At 33.4% G+C, this 21,297-nt stretch overlaps 3 protein-coding genes across 3 annotated transcripts; 2 read left to right on the top strand and 1 right to left on the bottom strand.

The window, feature by feature from the left end:
* The first annotated feature begins 1,786 nt into the window (after positions 1-1,786).
* LOC122583106 (long-chain-alcohol oxidase FAO2-like) lies at positions 1,787-4,694 on the top strand. The gene is made up of 3 exons (XM_043755542.1): positions 1,787-2,008; positions 2,091-2,369; positions 2,833-4,694. Exons 1-3 carry the CDS (start codon positions 1,787-1,789, stop codon positions 4,576-4,578), a joined length of 2,247 nt encoding a protein of 748 aa, XP_043611477.1. The 3' UTR covers positions 4,579-4,694.
* A 6,193-nt stretch (positions 4,695-10,887) lies between these two features.
* LOC122581901 (long-chain-alcohol oxidase FAO2-like) lies at positions 10,888-15,938 on the top strand. Its single transcript, XM_043754217.1, has 3 exons — positions 10,888-11,174; positions 13,739-14,014; positions 14,103-15,938. The coding sequence occupies exons 1-3, from the start codon at positions 10,917-10,919 to the stop codon at positions 15,843-15,845; spliced, it is 2,277 nt and encodes a 758-aa protein (XP_043610152.1). The 5' UTR covers positions 10,888-10,916; the 3' UTR covers positions 15,846-15,938.
* Positions 15,859-20,897, bottom strand: LOC122581902 (thioredoxin-like fold domain-containing protein MRL7, chloroplastic). The gene is made up of 4 exons (XM_043754218.1): positions 20,134-20,897; positions 16,714-16,798; positions 16,219-16,330; positions 15,859-16,100 (listed from the first exon to the last, which is right to left on the bottom strand). Exons 1-4 carry the CDS (start codon positions 20,838-20,840, stop codon positions 16,003-16,005), a joined length of 1,002 nt encoding a protein of 333 aa, XP_043610153.1. The 5' UTR covers positions 20,841-20,897; the 3' UTR covers positions 15,859-16,002.
* Positions 20,898-21,297: the final 400 nt, after the last annotated feature.

The following is a 21,297-nucleotide window of genomic DNA, read 5'->3' as shown; positions in this document are numbered from 1 at the left end:
GTAAAGAAAACAGTTTTGGAAAACAATGATTTGAACGCGTTGAAAATGAAAATGAATAACAATGAGTGTTTTCTCAAACTAAATGTGCCCTATTTTTCTTGTTTTCCATATTCATTTTCCATTTGCTTCCTCTCCCTCTACTCACATCTCTAACATGTATTCTAGTTTTCTAATTAGAACGCGTTTCCATAATTTTTATTTGTTTTCTAAAATATAAAAACCCCTTTTATTTTCTTAAAATTTATATTTGAAAAACTAGAAAATATTTTCTAGAACCAAACGAGCCCTAATCTCCCGCATCGCCGACTGACGCAGTTATTGATGGTGGCATTAAATAGAGAGTAACGAGTTATTGTTGTTTTTGAAAAAAAAAAGTATTATCTTATTAAAATCTCATACTTTATAACACAAAGATAAGTAGATAACCCATTCATGAGTTGTTTTTATTGTGACTTCCATTAGATATACGTGTAGTAACGATCACGTTCTTGTCTTTTTAATTAACATAAGTGTTTCAAGTTTTAAGGTCTTGTAAATACTAGCCTACAATGTTGTTTCCATTTGAGACATTATGTTTATAGTACACAATATATCTTCAATTCTTTCACTTATTCAAATTAGCATGTTTAAATGTCTATACATGGAATGTTTTACCCATGCTGCGCTAAGTGGGTGTTGCTAGGATCTTTCAAGTAAGCCATGAAGGTTGAGTGTTAAAGATGTAACTAGATATACAATAAGGATGAAAAATGAAAATTAGAATACTGATGAAAGATAGTTAGATAGGTGTAAAAACTCAAAAAGTATTGAATTTGAGGGGTTAATATAGGCTAATGAGACAGTCATGGTAGTTGGATATTTTAAAAACCGGTTAGAATTCGTTGGTTCGACGGGTAAACCCAAGGGTTCTATCGACCGGTTTAACTTTAGGCGGTTTTTAGTGTATCTACACAATCAGAAAACCAGTAGATTTTGGCAATTTCATTCATTTAACAAGTGAATTGAAATATATTGTTTAGTTACTAATGTGACTTAATAATCAAGTATTTTGATGTATTAATATTGGAATAATGGAAGCACAAAAAAGATTTGTAAACGACTAAATGGTCAAGGCTCATAAGAATTATTATAAGGGATTAGTGCGCCGGAATGCAACAAACTATGCCCAAAAGGTTATAATGTGCACGAACTAACGTTTTTTTCTATTATATGCATAAACTTAGTAAAAATGTTCAAATCATGCAATGTGAATACGTGGCAGCCCGTATGAGCTGCCACGTGTAAATTATTATTATTTTTGAACAGGTCATGTTTAAGGTTTTTATTGGTCGGTCACAAAAAGTTGCATGATATAAACTTTTTTATTAAGTTTATGTATACAATAATAAAAAAAATGTTAGTCCGTGCACACTATAACCTTTTAAGCATAGTTTATTGCATTCCGGGGCACTAAACCTTTAATGTCATTAGGCCGCGTACATCGCCATCAATGAATAATCCAAAAAGAATAACCACCATTTGTCTTTTAATATATTGTTTGGCAACATACTTTAAATTGGCTTAGCAAAAAATAAACTATTGTCTATTGTATTTAAGGAGATGCTGGTAACCACCCCATCATATTATTAATGACATATTACCAAAAAATAATTAAGATAAAATGCTCCAAAACAAACAAATTTTTACAAACACTACTTACAAACTGATGTAAGCTATATATATAACATGCAAGATAGCAAGCTAAATTCTAACAAAGAACACGATATTTTCATAAGCAAACAACTATATGGCTGAAGAGCCAAGACACAGGCCTCATCCGTTGTTAAGAGGAGGAAGAAGAAGCGGCTACAAGTATACGCATGGTTTCTCATCTTCTCAGATCAAATCGTTGGCCGCAATTTGTGAAGCTTTCATTCCTCCGGTTCCTCTGCCCCCTAATTCTAACTCTAACGATGCCATCCGTTCGTTTTATGCTGCTTCTGGATCTCAACATCCTACTCCTCAAGAGGTTCAATCGTCGTTTCATATAACCATTGTGTTTGTTCTTTATACGTGAATATATAAACGAAACGTTGTGTGTGTTGAGTTAGGTTGCAGAAAAGATGGCAAAGAGATACCCATCACAAGCGTTGTTCGTTTTGAAGTTGATTCTGACGCTACTCTCTACGAAATTGGGAAGCCTTTTGTTCTGTGGGACAGTTTGTTTCGACACCAAGTGGCCATTTATTCACAGCTTTTGTGATATGGGTTGGAACAAGAGAGAAAAAATTCTTCAAAATTGGTCAAATACACCCAAATGGTTCATCCCTCAGCTTAGACTTGTGTTTCTTATGTTCAAGTCTATGTGCCTCTGCGTTTTCTTCTCATTCGTAAGTACTTAAAATAGGGTAATGATTCCTCCTAATTATTCATAAACCTAAAAAAGTTGAAAAATCAAGAGGTAAAATTAATTAAGAAAAGGAATTCATTTGTCACATTCATATGGTTAGTAAATTGTGCCCAAGAAAATATATGTCACGCTCATTTTCTGACCATTTAAGTAATCTAAGAAACTTTTATTATTTTTAGCCCCAAATCTACTCTAATTACTCTTAAGTAGCCCAAAAAATTCTAAACCACCCCATGTCGGAGAATCGGGGATTGAAACCAATACTTGTCATTTCATACCGAACTATCCAATTAAATTATGTGTTGATAGCGGAATTAAAAAAAAAAAAAAAAAAAGTACTAACATTTAATGGTGCATGAAACATTTGAAAATTGTGAATATGTTGTATGGATCAAAAGAGCCAGCAACCATAATATATATATTTTTAATATTTTTATTTTCAGACAGATGAAAATTCATATAACCCATCACTGGAAGCGATCGGGTATGACCATGTCGAATCACGATCCAATGACTCGGTCAAGTCACATAAAGCGAGACCGTTGGATAAGGGTGTGGTCGAAACCGGAAAGGAGAGTGATGCAACGTTCATGGAGTTGGTTAAAAGCAAAGGTCTTGAAATTGAAAATGGTGAAAATGGGGTTTATAATATCAAATGTGATGTAGTAATAGTCGGGTCGGGTTGTGGGGGTGGTGTTGCTGCCACGGTTCTATCTCGCTCTGGCTACAAGGTCGTGGTAGTTGAGAAAGGTCATTATTTTGTATCTGATGATTACTCGCAACTCGAAGGGCCGTCCATAGATGAGTTATATGAAAATGGAGGGGTATTATCGACTTTAGATGGGAAAATTACGATTTTAGCAGGGTCGAGTGTTGGAGGTGGGTCGGTCGTAAATTGGTCCGCTTCCATCAAGACACCGGATGATGTTATTGAGGAATGGGCGGTTGATAAAAAGATTCCGATGTTTGGAACAAACGAGTACCAATTAGCAATGGAAACTGTGTGTGAGAGACTCGGTGTTACGGGGAGTTGTAAAGAGGAAGGATTTCAGAACAAAGTGCTTCGAAAAGGGTGTCAGAAACTCGGGTTGGATGTGGAAGTGATTCCTCAAAATGCGTCGCAAAATCATTATTGTGGTTTGTGTACTTATGGATGTAAAATGGGAGATAAGAAAGGGACCGATTCTACTTGGCTAGCTGATGCTGTCGAACGTGGTTGCGTCATATTCACCAGTTGCAAAGCCGAGAGGTTCATGTTTGAGGAACGCCATGGTCGTAAAAGAAGTCAGGGCGTGATGGCTATTGCAGAAAGTAAAGCCATCACTAGGAAATTATGTTTCCAGGCACGAGTAACGGTTGCAGCTGGCGGTGCCTTATTGACACCGCCATTATTGGTTTCTAGTGGGCTCGGGAACCAACACATAGGCCGAAACCTACACCTTCATCCTGTTTTATTAGCTTGGGGATATTTCCCGTCAGTTTCAAGTGAAATTGGCGGGAAGAGTTACGAGGGAGGAATCATAACCTCCCTTCATAAAGTCAAATCTTTTGATAAATTATCAACGAAAGTCCGTGCAGTTATAGAAGTCGCTGCTATTGGACCTGCAAACTTTGCATCTTTCTTTCCTTGGGTGTCCGGGGTGGACTTAAAGGAGAATATGGTCAAATACCCAAGAATCGCGAAGATTTTCTCATTAGTAAGAGATCAAAGCTCTGGCGAAGTTCGAGAAGAAGGGAACATAAGCTACGATTTAAATGAGATCGACAAAGAAAATTTGAAAGCCGGTTTACGACAAGCTTTGAGGATACTAGTGTCTGCAGGAGCGGAAGAAGTTGGAACATTAAGGAACGATGGCCAGCGAATAAAATGTCGTGGCCTTAAAAACTCGGATTTGGAAGAGTTTCTTGATTCTGTTGGGGCGATTGGTGGGCCGACATCAGGAGAAGATTATTGGACAGTTTATGGCTCGGCCCATCAGATGGGAAGCTGTAGAATGGGATGCAATGAAGATGAAGGCGGGGTGGATGTAAATGGAGAATGCTGGGAAGCGGAAGGGTTATTTGTTTGCGACAGCAGTATACTGCCTTCTGCGGTCGGCGTAAACCCGATGATTACTATAGAATCGACTTCATATTGTGTATCAAACAAAATAGCTCAGGCACTTGACAGTGGGAAGTATACGGATTGATAGGACAATATTGCAAGTTAATGAGTACCAAATTGGGGTAATTTGGTTTTATATGCATTCATGTGTTGTGAAATTATGTAATAAGAAACTATGTGATATGTAATATGGTAGGTAAATAAGCCTCAAAGTGAATATAAATTTATGAATAACACATGTTAAAATTGTTAGTTTAGTTTATGACCTGAAATTATAAGTGACCTGAAGCATACTTTTTAAGGTGTAGAAGAAGTGAGGGTAAAGTCGTAAAAACATTTGCTAGTAAATACTCGTATTATTTTCTCTGTTTTCAAATATGTCAAACTATATATACAATTTATTTGTTTGTAACTTTGTACTGTCATGTCATGTTGAATGTGATGCTTAATTTGGTTTCAACCCTAAGGCTATTAGGCCGCGTCTTTGGCATGCATCCTTGACCACCTGGATGCTGGACGCTATAGACATCGAGCGTCCAAGTGCTTGCGTCCTCCATTTCAGTCCTCCGCAAGAAGTTCACGGGCGCTCTTATGTGGGGTCCAACAACGTATATGTAGACCAACTTTTTTAAAAAGAAAAAAAAAAAACTGTTTTCTTCTTCTTGTCAAATGCAACGACTACAGAGACCAAAATTGTTTTTTTCTTCTTTTGTTTCATTTTAAACCAACCGAAACCAACCTTCAATCTCACAACCATTCATTCTCACATACAATCAAACCAACACCATGTCTAAAAAAAACACCCAACACCAACATATAAAAAACAACCAAAATGTTGCCGACGACATGCTTCAAAGCCTTCTTAACTTTCCTCCTCCACCAACCGAATATGTTTTATCGTTATGTTTTTTTAATTGTAACTTTTTTCAAATAAATGTTGTGTGTTTTTCTAATTTTAATGTGTTTTTTTAAATGTGTTTTAATGTTAAATAAATATTTTGGTTAAATATATTTAAGAAGAAAATAAATGGTAAATTATTTGATGAGGTGAAATTCCAAAAATCTTGTTTTATAGATTGGAAGAGTCCTGATGAGAGTCATGAATGATGTGATACTAATATGGCACCTGAAGAAGTTCAAGAAACTTAAAGTGTGAACTTGGACCCCCGATCTTTAAGAATTAAAGAAATTTTTTTTTGCGAGAACCTTTGAGAACTTTTTAAATCAAGCCCAACTGATGATTATTCTTTACATGAAAATTGTTTTTTGATTGTATTCAGAATAACTTATGTGTGATTTTGAAGTTTATAATTGTGTGGAGGCATGATTATCATCCGTTATACAATTACGTGGAGATTTGGATTTTTGATCACATGTACACGAATATTGCTATGATTACATGTGATCGACTCCCTCGTTGATAATTTTTGACTTCCTTCTCTTTTTTTTCCCCACCTTTTCATCTACATTGAGGCGAGTTAAATTAACCAGAAAATCTAACTGAGCTTTAATATATATAGTTGTATATATAAACATCTACGGAGTATAACATTTCAGTCTTGTTGAGGGCCCACTTCAATGTTTTAAGCCCTGATAATGGTTGTGATTTCTTTGTTTGGCTTGATACTTACTGTGTACAATATGATCCGAATAATAAAATGTATGTAAATCGATAAGTTGTGAAAATTGTGAAAATATAACATTGATGAATTACATTGACAAGTGAGTGTTGTGTGTATACGTATGAGAGAAAGGGATTTTCTAAGGGTGTGTTAAAGGGGCAGTACTAAATGGGGGCAAAGGGGGTCCAATGGTCCATTTCAAATTTAAATTTTGTCATGTATTTTTAAATTTTTCATAAAATTTTAAAAATTTTCTATAGGTTTTTAACATTTTGCCACCTTTTAGATTTATTTTTCATAAGTTTTCTAAGTTTGCCCCCTTTAAAAATTTTTCCTGGTACCGCCTCTATGTGTTTGGTAAGATGGAAAGGAAAGGAGAAAAGAGAATGAGAAAGGCTTCCCTTGTTTTGTTGCACTGGAGAACGAAATCGAAAATGGAGAAGTGGGAATGGTTTTCATTCTCTCTATTAATTAAAATTTTATATTTTTCTTATATTCATTCTCTATTTGTACCAAATGACATAATCTAATTTTTTTTCAAATACTTATTCTTTTTTTCTGCTATTTTCATTATCTGTTACATTTTCAATCTTTATGATTATCTCATACCAAATACCCCTAAGTTCTAACATGTTACAACTAGGCACATGTTCAGACACATTTAATAAGCTACTCGTAATATTTTTATACTTGCTTATAAATACATTTAATAAGCTTTGATAAAATATAAACTTTACCATTTTAGGATGTTAGATTTTTATATTTTAAAAAACATTATGTATCTAGACATGTACTTTGTAGACACATGTTAGAAAGTATCTTCTTATTATTGGAGTGGTAATCACTTAATCCTAGCTTAATCAAATAAATACGATTTCAATAAAGGATGTGGTATGGTGAGAAAGATTATTTAAGATCCGCTTAGTGCGGGACTTTTTCATTGTGCGATTAGCACACATCATACGTGTCTGGGGTAAAATTTACTTTTCAAAAAAATACGATATGCATGAACATCCCAATATTTGCATGCAAATCCGGTTTTTACAGCTCAATTCTCCACGGAAAGTAAGATTATATATATAGGAGATCTCTTATCATATACACATTCTAGCTATATATAAGGATAAGGTTATTATCAAACAGAACACTCGATAACATCGGCTGCCCGATTGGAGATCCTAAATTAACATCCCTCAATAAGATGTGTTATGATAAACATTGATCCCATGTTATTTGTTGGTTTTGCAACAAAGATTTTATCCAATCTCCGGTGGTTATTAAACTAAGTTATTGATAATTGATTATGATAATATAAATTAAATAAAAATTTTTGTTAATTATAGCCCCTGAATGGTTTATGTATAAATGTAAAATGTTGTAGAGAACATAAACATTTTTTTAAAAAAATAGTTTTCCCATAAATGTTATGATTAACAAACTAAAATAATAGTGTAGATTTTGAACCAAAAAAAAAAAAAAAAAACAGTAATAGTACCTTCTAAACTGGGATAATAAAAAATCCAAGAAAGTCAAAATAGGACTACTGTATTGAAACCAGTCAAAAGGGGAATAAAAACGCACATTAGTCACAAAAATATGGTGACTAGCAGAAGTCACGAGACAATACTGTAACATTACCTTAATCATGGTTTAGCCAGTAGTCACGAATTCGGTTAACAAACGGTGTTGGACTTTTCATTTTTGCCACTGTCGAATTGACATATCCTTTAGAACATGTAAGAAATGCAATACTAACCATTAATTTTCAAACAAACTTACAAGACAAATCATGTACCGTTTTGGTACCAAAAACTAACGCCGCATAGAACTCATACTCAGTCAGTCAACATCCTCACACATGAATCATAATATATAGATTATTCACTTGCCTTTGATAAGTTTTGAACATACGATTTCTAACTTTCATTTATGGGCTCACGTAGTCACATGATGTCATGGTACCACTGTCAAACAAACTTAGAGTACGTACCATAATTAGAGTTGTTTACTAAGGTCTTAAATTTTTACAAGTCCTTAACATTACTAAAATTCCCAAATTTATATTATAAACGACATCAAATAAGAAAGTAGATGAAATAAATGTTTAAAAGTCCAAAAGGTTGTAAGATAATATCATTTTATCTACTCGTATGTTACAACCATTTTAGCAATATATGAAAGAAGTTTCTATGTATTTAATAGAATTTTTCGTGTTCTAATGTCCATCTTATGATATCCACTACTTCACTAGACCTCTAAAACCATCGGCCGGCCACTTGTGTTTGGTCACTTAATTAAATGTTTTGAATTGAGACTTGTTCAAAATACTCCGCATTAGCAATTGTTTAAGGCGACGTTGTCTTTTGTTTCGTCCGCTTTAGGAATAAATACAAATTAACCTAACCATGCATGTTTGTCTTCAAAAATTTGGTATAATTAATAGGGAGCTTGCAAATGAAGCCAATGTTGGGGAAATTCGTGAATAACGAACAGATAACCGGATACAATTAAACTCTGAAAGGCGTGTAATCACTTTCAGATTGAATCAATTTGGCGGTTCACCCAAACTATTCAATCGGATACAATTCAAAGAATTAAGAACGTTCTGTGTGTTTATTATTTGAGAAAAAAGAACCAGAAAGAAGGAAGAAAAAGAATGATCAGAAATCTTGTTACGGGTTGTATAAATCTACCAGAAGGCAGTTATTTGCAAGGTTTCGAAATTGCCATTTTTAGTCCCTCAAGTTCCGAAAATTAATTTTCGAAGGGATTTTTACTATAGCAACTTAATGGAAATAATTTAATTTTCGACCCCAGCCAGGGGCTCTGCCCCTTGGACCCCGCTCCCAGGGGCGCTGCCCCCGGACCCCCGTACGCCCCTAAGGTCATAATAAATTCAAATAGGCGTGCACTATGCACCATCAATCCTATATGATGTATTATTATGACAATACTGATCAAACAAGTTAACCCAATTACACTAAAATATCCAACAGCCAACATAGTTAGCGAATGCATTCAAAATTAAGCTTCATTTATGGGTTATGAGTTTGATACGTGGTGGACGGTGGTGGTATGCTTGTGATAATTTTATGGAAATGTTACTTAATTTGTGATAGTTCACGTCCAGTTAAAACAACTTAGTCTATTTTGAGTGATACTCATCATTATTAATTATATAGATTTGTTAGAGTGTAATTGAAATGCCTTTTTTTAAAAGAAAAAAACTAAATCTGAAAGTTATTTGGATATATCTACAAATAGATTATATGATACCGTAATGATTATATTATATAACTAGATTTTAGACCCGTATCAAATAGATGGGTTTATAGCATTATTAATATAAAAATTAGTATATGAAACAAAAAATATACTTATACGTTAAAAAGTAAAAATATACTTAAAAAATTAAGACATATAAGATCAAACATACTATTATTCTGTTGAATATATATTAGCTATTATTTGTTATTTAATATATTAAACTCATTAGTTATTAAAAAATGTAATTAAATAGTGTAAATTAAAGGTGGAAAATAAAAAAGTATAAATTAAAATCAAAATTATAAAAATAAGAGTCAACTTAAATAAATCAAGAGTTGTGATTGGTATCTAGTATATTAAAAAGAAAAATTAAGATAAGATAAGATAATAATAATAATAATAATAATAATAATAATAATAATAATAAATAATAATAATAATAATAATAATAATAATAATAATTTGTTTTACGTATCATCATCATATATGAATATATTATGGTGTTTAGAATTATTTATTTATTTATTTATTATTATTATTATTATATCAAGATTTTTATTAATACATAACACAATTTAATTGCAATGTTTAATAACTTAATTTAGAAAAATTAAGAGTTATAATTGGTCAATTTTATTATATTTAAAGATAAAGATAATGATAAAGACCTGTAAACATATATATCTGCAAATAGATCTATAATATAAATCTGGAAGATTGGATATATATCGCTTATCATAAGTGACCCGTGATGAACTATTAAAAAAAGTTATCATCACTTCAATATTGACAAGTTAATTGATTATGATTTTATTGCATATTAACTTTATTCACTTATCATATAGTGTTTTTAAGTTTTTAGATTTTAATCTAGCTATCGAACACTTCATTGCTTATATTTTATCTTAGTATCATATCGATCTGTAATACTGATAAACTAATTGCTGTTATTTTATTGCATCTTAAGTCTTAACTACTTGGTGTTTTTAAGTTTTTAAATTTTAACCTTTCTATCGAATATTTTATACTACTTTAAATATATTAAAATAAAAGTTAGACCATTCAAACAGATTATATGATATACTTTAAAAAACTTCAATTTTGACAACGAGAAAAAGTTCGTGAATAACACTAAAATCTCGTATAATCGTTCTTCGTTCTGATATAAAACAGGGAAATGATTAATCCTCCTAACTAAATAAACTAATAATCCTTAAAAAATTAGAGAAAAAGAGAATTATTTTAATAGGTTATGAGGATTATTAAATTGTTTAGTTAAAAAATTTATCATTTTCCTATAAAATAATCTCCAAACATATCCTCAACCGATACAAACTCGAATCATTGATGACATACAATATTTTATTGTCTGACCCAATACGAATACAATAAAGATTAGATGGGCCCCTTGACAATATATTCATCATTCCTTAATATTTAATATCTTTAAATTATAAATACAACGTCTAAAGAGAACAAACTCCATATTTTCCGATTCACAATTCTAAACACAACAACAACAACAAAAAAAACAATGACAGGAGAAGATGCAACAAACCATACTAATACTAATACTAATCATCATTATAATTATCATCCATTGTTAAGTGGAGAAAAAAGAGATGATAAAAAGTATACCAATAATGTTTTCTCACCATCTCATATCAACTCTTTGGAAGCAATTTGTGAAGCTTTTATCCCTCCTCTTCCTGTCCCCCTTGACTCGAATCCTAACGAAGCGATTCGTTCGTTTTATGCTGCTTCTGGATCTCAACATCCTTTTCCTCATGAGGTTAATTTGGCTTCTTTTTCTTTACTCGACGTTTGGTTTGGTTTGTGATATTTATGTTTTTGTTTTTTTATTTTATATATATATCTACTTGATGGATGATGCTGACTCTATATAAAATATGTTTAGTTACACTTTCTTATTAAGAATAGCGCATACACAAAATGGGTAGATATATGATTAAAACTATCGATTTTGCACATGTCATCTTAACAAGAATTAACTACAAGGATCGTTTTGTACGTCCTTTAATTTTCTCAGCTACACCTTTAAAGGCAAACAAGAATTTATTTTCTGTAAGTTTGGGCCAATTAACTTTGAAGCAGACTAATATATATAAAGATTTATAGACAATGTAGAGAATTGCTTGTGGCCAACTTTTGTCTCCTTATGGCTACAAGCCTACAATGTTACTATATACTAATAAAGTCTATCAACTTTAACTAATATATTTTAAAAAAGGCAATCCTACATAACAAATTTCTAAAATTGCTTATACTTGCTAATTGTGCATATATGATTTTTGTGGTTAATATATACTATAATAGAAGCAATTACTGTGTTCATCTAACTGATTTTTATTTTTTACATATACTAAGATCTAGAAAACCTTTGAATTCAAAATTGATATAGTTAAAATGTATTATTGATGCTTAGAATAGTAAGTCCATTGAGATGGCCAATAAAAGTCTTTGGCTACAATTGTCGTATTCATCTAATCTTAACTTATTCTTTGTATTACCGACATAGTTAATGAATTCAGGCAAATGAGTTTTTAGTTTATAATAATGGTTTAAAAGATTAGTGGGAAGTTTTGTTACCCCGATTTAAACTTAAACATGAGTATTTAACCTTTAATTGTAAAATGCCTTCAATTTTTAGTTATTGGATTGATTTTAATGAAATTTGGCGTTAAGGAAAAAAAAATTTATACTTTAAAAAGTATAAAATGAAACAGCTTTTAATACGAGGCAGTACGTGTACCGTCTCACAAAGTCATATACATGGGTAATATTATATCCCATGGTGCCTAAAATGAAACAGAGTTGGGATGTTGATTTACGCCTAATATTGATTGATTTATATGAATGACATACTTGTGATTGGGCTTTGAATAAATCCATGTCAATTTCACGTGATGAAGACTGAAAGACTTTTATTGAGATTGTCATTCCTATTCTTGAAACTATCGGTGAGCCTATCATTGTATTTTAGCTTTTATGGTAAATAATGCAAATAACATGATATAAATGGAGCCAACGATGATCAGTCCAGCTGGTCAGAAACACTTTCGATTTTACTTAAGTTTTTGAGTTTGATCCTTAGGGATAATAAGTGTTGGAGTTTTTCTTTCAGAATACTTGTAACGGTACATGGTCAACATTTCATTGTTTAAGATACGTGCAAGTTTTACCATTTTACGATGAGATTTTCTTGATGTTATATCCCGATTGAATTTTCGGAAAAAATTAAGAATATAAGTTTATTTTGTTGGCAAAATTTAGGGAAGACATTAAATATCTTAAACATTTATATACATCATTGAAATATTTGGCGGTGGTTGTAAAATTAACAAAACTTGTGACAAAATTGATCACGTGGTAAACCACTAGTCAGCAACTAAAACAGTAAAGAGAGAGTACTGATGTCGACGTTTTAAGTTAACATACGAGATCAATGGACTCGTGTCACGCATGAATTGTACAATGTCGTATATAATGATAAATGAAGATTAACTCATAGCCTAAAAATTAACCTAATAATAGGTGGCATATTGGCATGCGAAAGAATCAAAGGATAAAATAAGAAAATAGATTTAGTGGAATCTACGTGTCAAATCCTTAAGGTTTTAGATTGATTTTTAAACCTAAGGTTAGGTTGATTTAGCATTTTCCAAATTTTTCAAAAATAAATGTACTCATTTGAGTCATTTTTTAGACATATACATTCACACACAAAACTTTCTTGTTTCAATATGTAGTCATTCGAGTCATATTTGGGTACGAACCTGGTTATTTGTTACGTAATACTCCTGACAATGTATTCTCAATATATTTGATTGGTTTGTAGATATGAAATAAATTCATCTAACTGCTTTGACATTTTCACTCACCCTCTTATTACGACTCATCAATTTGGTGCATCATGATTTGTTAGACATCATAACAAATTAACACACTTCTAAGATTTTATTCTTAGACATTAGCTTCTTGTACTCAAGTTATTAATGAATTTATAAAAAAAGTTATTATTAGCAAGTAATGATAGAGTTAAGAAATGTACATTCACACAAGTATTATATTTGGGACTTAGATCTTGCTTGGAATAGAAGTGCTTCGAGCTTATATGTAAATTGTTGTAAATGTCACATTCTATATTCTAAGAAGAAATGTCACTGCTCATTTTCCAAAGATGTGGCTAGTTATGTCATATATTTTCTTTCACCTAGCAGATAAAGAGGTGTACGGATCATTACCCATTATGAAACTATCTGATATTTGGTCGGAATTATAACTAGCAAAATGAACTTGCACTTTTAACTAATGTAAATTGTTGTTTTGATATAGGTTGCAGAATTAATGGCTAGGAGATATCCAAAAGATGCAGTGTTCTTGCTAAGATTAATTCTGAAGTTACTCTCTACAAAAGTGGGAACCTTAATGCTATGTGGGTTTGATTGTTTTGACACCAAATGGCCATTTATTCACAGTTTTTCTGATCTGAGTTTGAACAAGAGAGAAAAAATTCTTCAAAAATGGTCAAATACGAACACATCTGTCCTTCCATTAAGAATGGTGTTTGTGATGATCAAGCTTATGTGCTTCTACATTTTCTTCACATTGGTATGTTTTTAAGAACTCTCATATTCTTGTTTGATAAATTTAGACTGTTCAAGATTCGATTTTTTTTAATTCTTGTTTCTTGTTTTAGACTGATGAAAATGGAAATAACCCGTCATGGGAAGCGATTGGATACAATGTGAAACCAGAAAATGATGCCTTGAAGAAAGCACGAAAAGTGAGACCGCTTGATAAGGGTGTGGTGGAAACCGAAAAGGAAAGTGATGATGCAAAGTTCAAGGAATTGGTGAAAAGCAAAGGACTTGAAATTGAAGATGGGGAAGATGGGATTTATGATATAAAATGTGATGTTGTGATAGTTGGTTCTGGTTGTGGAGGGGGTGTTGCAGCCGCGAATCTTGCTAGCTCTGGTTACAAGGTAGTGGTGATCGAGAAAGGTCGTTATTATGTCCCTGAGGATTACTCACTTCTAGAAGGTCCATCAATGGATGAGCTATACGAAAATGGTGGAATATTGTCTACTTTGGATGGCAAAATAACGATTTTAGCAGGGTCAACTGTTGGTGGTGGTTCTGCAGTGAATTGGGCTGCTTCCATCAAGACACCAGAGGATGTTCTTCAGGATTGGGCCGTGGCTAAAAAGATTGGAATGTATGGGACCTCAGAATACCGATCAGCAATGGAAGTCGTGTGCAAGAGAATCGGTGTTACAGATAATTGTAACGAGGAAGGTTTTCAGAACATAATACTACGACAAGGGTGTGAGAATCTAGGGTTGAAAGTGGAGGCAATCCCACAAAACGCACCAGAAAATCATTATTGTGGTTCGTGTTGTTATGGTTGTAAAACGGGAGACAAGAAAGGAACTGATTCTACTTGGCTTGTAGACGCTGTTGAAAACCGTGCAGTGATTTTTAGCGGTTGTAAAGCTGAGAGGTTTGTATTTGAAGGTGAAGATCATCAGAAAAGGTGCCGGGGAGTGATTACCACGGTGAAAAGTAATGGTATTACAAGAAAACTCCAGTTCAAGGCACAAGTGACGGTTTCAGCTGCTGGCTCCCTCTTAACACCACCATTGATGGTGTCAAGCGGGCTCACAAACCGCCACATTGGAAGGAACCTACACCTTCATCCTGTTTTACTCGCTTGGGGTTACTTTCCACCGGTTGGAACAGTTCCAGCCAACGGAAAGAGTTATGAAGGAAGTATCATTACCTCCATTCACAAAGTCAGGTCAACGGGAGAATCATCAAACCGTGCAATTGTAGAAGTTGCCTCTATGGGACCTGGAGCGTTTTCGTTGATGTTTCCATGGGTCTCTGGAGCCGACATGAAGGACAAAATGGTGAAATACCCAAGAATTGTGAAGCTTTTCTCATTAGCAAGAGATCAAGGCTCAGGTGAAGTTCGGGAAGAGAGAAAGATAACGTACCAGTTCAATGAGATCGACAAAGAGAATCTAAGAGTTGGTTTAAGACAAGCATTGAGGATTCTGGTAGCTGCTGGAGCTGAAGAAGTCGGAACATTCAGGAATGACGGCCAACGGATAAAAAGCCACAGCATTAAAAGTTCTGATTTGGAGGAGTTTCTTGATACTGTGGCAGCAGATAGTGGGCCAAAATCAAAAAGAGAAAACTGGACAATATATTGCTCGGCGCATCAGATGGGTAGCTGTAGAATGGGATGTAATGAAGACGAGGGAGCCGTGGATGAAAATGGAGAAAGCTGGGAAGCAAAAGGCTTGTTTGTTTGTGATGGCAGTTTACTGCCCACTGCTGTTGGCGTAAATCCGATGATTACTATAGAATCAACTGCCTATTGTGTTTCCAAGAGAATAGTTCAGGCACTTGACAATGGAGAGTTTTCTGACTAAATAAAGATTGCGATTTGCGAGTTTGATTTCAGCTGTATTATATTTTATGAAATTACAGAGAATTTGTTGTATAGATACATTATTTGAATCAAAACATATTCTTATATAATACGACTGTTATTACCACTTCACCACAAAAGAATACAGAACGCAATAATCATGTATACAATTTTGCATCTTTCATCCATGACGGTTTTCTAGCTTTGTAGTAAAAATGTGCTATCATCTGCACCAACTCATCTGCTGTTCGAATCTCTGCAAACCGCAAACCACAAACCAAACAAACTCGTCTAAATCAGAACTATAAACAGATCACCAAGATTGTTTGTCACTTTTTTTTTGTTTTAACCATAAAAATGAACAACTGTCTTACGTGGTTCCCTATAAATGATTCTGTTTCCTCGTAAAAACAAGAGTTGTGGACATTCCCTAATCTTGAGTGCATATGCAAGGTCTGTCTCAATGTTCATATCAAGCTTCACCGTCTGCACTCACAAATTATGAAAACCTGAATAACACAAACTGAATGATAGAGATGACAAACTCGACTTAGTTACCCACGAAGGAGATGATTTTGGTTATATATCTCTAACGAGTTGAATGGGTAAGCCTATTAAGTTTAGCTAACAAAGATATGGTTCAAACAGGTAAGCTTATAAATTTATCAAAAACAAAAAAAAGTGTCAATCACCTAAAATGTATTCAAATACAATCAGCCTCCTAAATTGCTTAAATTAGAAACCATATCGTACTAATGCATAGTGTTAAAGAATGACAGATGTGCTTTTGCGGGTCAACAAATCTGATTTGACCCAGGCAAATTATTACCCAACCTACCTAAACCCAGTGGTAAAAACAATTTGCATACCCGAGGTGGCAGCCGATCTTTTGCATTCCAGTACACCTTGGCAGCCTTCTCTAACTCCTTTAAGGCCCTCCAATTTTCGCTTGCCCTGTAAAACCAATGAAGAGAGTGGCAAACCAGCATTAATACAACTGCATTAACTATGAAAAAAAAGACCGAGTCTACTTCAGGAAAACAGAGAGCTTAAAAAGGCAATGCTCATCAATTTCCATGCATAAACTACTATAACAAAAAGTATTTATTAATCATTTGATGTAGTTTCTTAACGTTAATGTGATCCAAGTAACTTAAAGGGTATTTAGATGCAGTGTAAAACTGATTATTAAGTCTATTAAGAGTCACATAGCCTGAAATTTGACAAAATCAGCTTAGTTTGACTTTATAAGATAAGATTCTCTCCATTAAGCCTAATCCTAATATTCAGTGACTTGTTAATCAAATTAAGCATAATAATTAATGACTCTTAATCCCTATTTATAGAGTTTCCTAACTCTACACCTTCCTAACTTCCTTATTGAAATAAACCTTCATAATCGCTATCGATAGTGTCCCTGCTCAAAACAATCCGTTTGAAATGTTAGTCCATATGTGGTCCTAACAAGATACTTGCACAATATTATCGAGGATAAATCTACCTATACCTAACCTTTAATCAAAAGAAGACTATCTCTACTTTGTAATCTGATTATTAATTTATTATTCTTGAAGTCGCAATGATAACTATTAAGCGTACATCCAAACCCCTCCTAAATCTATGCATGTATAAACCAATCAGACAAACACCTAATTAGGAGAAAACTACAGTTCCATCATTTTATTTTACTTTTTGAATGGCAAAAGTTCCATCATTTACCCTGTTGTCTTTCCTTTTTCATTCTCAATATATGAGATACAACTCATCTTAGTTCTCTTCATGCCATACCAATTTAACCGATAAACAGAATTTAAACGCTAAAAAGGAACAAACTCTATATTTCTTCATCTTGGGCATCTGAATATCATGGATCCCTCTAGGGTATGACTTAACTTTATCAGAACACTCTAAACTTACTAATGGTTTCTACAACCATGATGGTCCGTTTAAAGTCCTTTCCATTGTTAGAATTAATACTGTTTTAGTAAAGTATCATTAGAAAGATCATGCTTTTGCATTACATAACTTGCGGTGCATCGTACGATTATCATCCCACAATAAGTCACAAAATCTTCTTTGCTTGGACCATGTCTTCAAGTTCACTAATTTTATCAACTGGTCTCTCTTTGATAAAAGAACCCATTGTTGTATCACATTGGTCATATCCATCACGAGCCATTCAAAATAACATTTGGCTTGCAAGAAATCGTACCTATGATAATTGAAAGAATTCTCTCTAGTTTATAGTTTCAGAGCATTAAAACACACCTCGAAGCTTTAAATAGAGAAGTCATTAAATAGTTGGGTTATCATCATTCATCATCTAACAGCGCGATGTCTATACCAAATCTACACATCGATAAGAATTATATATCCTCACTCCGTCCTACAATTTTCGTAGTCTAAGCTCTCATTGTATACCCAGGAATTTCAATCTGAGCTGTTTTATACTTTTATGATGAGAATAAGTTGTGCCAGATTCTGGTAAGCCACGTGATCTCAAGTGGCCAAGTTAACCGAGTCAGGGTCTGAAGTTAACTGTTTTTTTCAAAGTTAAAAGTAACATCCACACCTTTATAGTTCAGGGTAACAGCCACACCTTTATACTTCAGGATACTAAAATACCTGATTAGCCAAGTTCAGGACACTAAAAAAAACATTTTAGCCTTTATACTATCTTAAGATTAGAGTTATAATATATGTTACGAAAGTTGTAGAGTCAAGCATCTGATGGGATGCGAGGATAATGAATAATAGCATGTTTAGAAAAGGTATCAAGATTCAAAAATAACATATGTCTGAGTAGGCTATGCTTGTCTTTGTCTCCTCCTGTCACACCAAGTCCTTGTTGAAAATCTCGGCAATCGGGACTCACCGTGAATAACAAACATTTGCTAAAAAAGACAAGGCACAAGATAATATTGTTTTAATTTTAACTTGGAAGCTTGGTTACTACTTCCCGTCGCATTCAGTTCACTACTTAATTTATTTGTTAAATGTTTCTCTTTATTCTTAGTAAATGTTTTAAGCGTTTACAATGTTACACATGTTAATGAGTTATTGGTTTTTATTAGTAATTTAACTGGTGATTGAGTTAATGGAAATTTTTTTACTTGTCTAAGTTTTTTTGGTATTCTAATCCTAGTGTTTAACAAAAGGCAGTAACCTGATTTAAGTAAAACATCATACATCCATACGGACGTGTTTCATTAATTTTTTCTTTGGAGCTGGCAGATGGCAGTTTCCTTGACTCATTTAGTTTTGGTGCCGTTATTTGTACAACAGATTTACGCCTTGGCTACTATGCACTGAATTGAGTCAGTTTTGTAAATAAAGGTTACAAATGTAAATGTTAGATAACCAGGATGACAAATACCTAAAGCTGTTTGGTTTAGTGTTTCATTTCAGATGGTGAGGATGAAGAGTGGTGTGAAGATGAATCATCATAGAATGATTCAGACCTGACCTAGACAGGGAATGGCAAAGACAAAAATTCCAATTCAATGGCTTATCCTCGATGCATATACAAAATCCATACATCTAATATTGTGTCACAGTTTTGTTTAATTCTAATCATCAAATAGATTGGATATCGCGATGGTCTTAACCTTATAGCAGGAAAAGAAGCTTCATTACAAGAAGGTTTCAATGTTGGCTTTAAGGGGTCTGTAATTGTTGGATTTAACTTAGGTCTCGTCAGAGGTGTTACCAGGTACATTCCTTTTTATACTTCTGTATTCAACTAAAATGTGAGTTATACTATTAGGAGAGGATTGAAAAAAAACTCTCCTTATGGTAAAGAGTGTAGGAAGTATTCTGGTACTGGCGGGTGTCCGGTCATTAAACACATATCTATAATACCTCCTAAGAAGTTGCAAACCATGGTTCTAGTATTATCCTGTCTGCTTATTATTTATCAATACCCCTTTATACGCCCTACCAAATCCATCTATACTATAATAAAAAATCCTACCAACAAAAATGTAAAGAGTTATGATATAAATCGTTGAAACCAATATAAACAAACTCTGCAAGGCATATATAAGACATTGCATATGCACATTTCTATTGAATATATAAATAATTCAATTATGTATGCATCATTTAACATCTAACTTACAAATACACATAAAATTATAAAAATCAATCATTTATCATCAAAACCACAATTCTTCAACTTGAATCAAGATTTTAACAAACCACTAGGCACTAGCATTATCTAATAACTAAGAATATACTAAAACAGCAATATGGATACTAATTTTGGGTCAGGACAGAGTATAACTTACCGATTGTAACGTTCAAAAACGAGCACGATCAACGGACTAGGATGAAAAGCAAAACTCTCCCATTCCAAACAATTAATCTCCTTAACCAGATTATCATCCAACTCACCTTCCCAATCAATCTCAACCCCATCTTCCCCAATCACATTCTTAATTGGGTGCTTTTCAAAATACTCTGAAGCCCGAATTCCCCACCCAACTTCCGCATCCAACGGCCAATTTGGATCGTCTTCTTCCACCACCATCCCCTTTTTCTTCTCATCATCCTCATCCTCATCAAAACCATCATCAATCTTTTCCTTAAAAACACTCTCATCACCACTAAAAACCTCGTTATTTTGCTCGCGAATCGCCGCAAACGTTTCTTCCAACGAATTCCTCATAAAATCTTCAACTGCAGATGCTTCACTTCTTCTTCCTCTTCTGGGTTTTTTTGGGATTGTTGTAGGAAATGGTTTTTGGTCATCAAGTTTGGAACTTTGTGGTGTTTCAGTGTGTAATTTAGGTTTTGGTTTGTGGGTTTTTTCGGGTTTTTTGTTCTCTTCATATACTGAATCAGAATCTTTGGAAAGTGCAAGTGGGATTTGAAGATGTGGGGTGTGATTGAAGTTTGAGATAAATGTAGATATAGATACAGGGTAATGAATTGTATTTGTTTGTGTGGATAATTGAGGGAGATGGTGGAAATGGAAATAAGGGTTTAAGGCCATTTGCAGGGTTCAATGGAAGAGAGAAATTCACGAGATTTTAAGCTTTGTCCCATTTGTAAGAAAATTTCTATTTTGGTCTTTTCTTTTTTCATGTATTCTTCGCGGATTTTTGTTTTTCCACACTTAAAAGTTGAAACGATTATACTCGTAATACACAATCTATCTTTCCTTTCTCAAACTACTTACAATTAGCTATCAATAATCAAATTCTAATTCAATGCAGGGTAATGAACTGCAACTTTATGAGATTAATTAGTTATTAAGATAGTTTTGGGCCCCAACACAAGGCCCCTAACTTTTATAAATTTTGAACTTTTATATATACAAGAAAAAATAAAAATAAATAAGCGGTAGTCATAAAAATAAAAGTATGGGTACGAGAATTGAAAAATTTTCATCACTTACATAGTCACAACTCACCTCCTTGAAAATTAAAAGCCACTAATTTTTTCTTTCA

This window comes from Erigeron canadensis, chromosome 9 (assembly GCF_010389155.1).
Source record: "Erigeron canadensis isolate Cc75 chromosome 9, C_canadensis_v1, whole genome shotgun sequence".
Classification (NCBI taxonomy): Eukaryota; Viridiplantae; Streptophyta; class Magnoliopsida; order Asterales; family Asteraceae; genus Erigeron; species Erigeron canadensis.
Note: the sequence above shows the minus strand (reverse complement) of the source record. Positions and strands in the feature narration are given on the sequence as shown.

Excerpts from the sequence above, each read along its gene's own strand:
- LOC122581901 (XM_043754217.1), top strand. The coding sequence starts at position 10,917 with ATGACAGGAGAAGATGCAACAAACCATACTAATACTAATACTAATCAT. Across the intron at positions 11,175-13,738 it reads AACATCCTTTTCCTCATGAG|GTTGCAGAATTAATGGCTAG; the intron begins GTTAATTTGGCT and ends GTTTTGATATAG. Across the intron at positions 14,015-14,102 it reads TCTACATTTTCTTCACATTG|ACTGATGAAAATGGAAATAA; the intron begins GTATGTTTTTAA and ends TTCTTGTTTTAG.
- LOC122581902 (XM_043754218.1), bottom strand. The coding sequence starts at position 20,840 with ATGGCCTTAAACCCTTATTTCCATTTCCACCATCTCCCTCAATTATCC. Across the intron at positions 16,799-20,133 it reads GTTTTTGAACGTTACAATCG|GGCAAGCGAAAATTGGAGGG; the intron begins GTAAGTTATACT and ends TTGGTTTTACAG. Across the intron at positions 16,331-16,713 it reads AAGATCGGCTGCCACCTCGG|ACGGTGAAGCTTGATATGAA; the intron begins GTATGCAAATTG and ends TTGTGAGTGCAG.
- LOC122583106 (XM_043755542.1), top strand. The coding sequence starts at position 1,787 with ATGGCTGAAGAGCCAAGACACAGGCCTCATCCGTTGTTAAGAGGAGGA. Across the intron at positions 2,009-2,090 it reads AACATCCTACTCCTCAAGAG|GTTGCAGAAAAGATGGCAAA; the intron begins GTTCAATCGTCG and ends GTGTTGAGTTAG. Across the intron at positions 2,370-2,832 it reads TCTGCGTTTTCTTCTCATTC|ACAGATGAAAATTCATATAA; the intron begins GTAAGTACTTAA and ends TTTTATTTTCAG.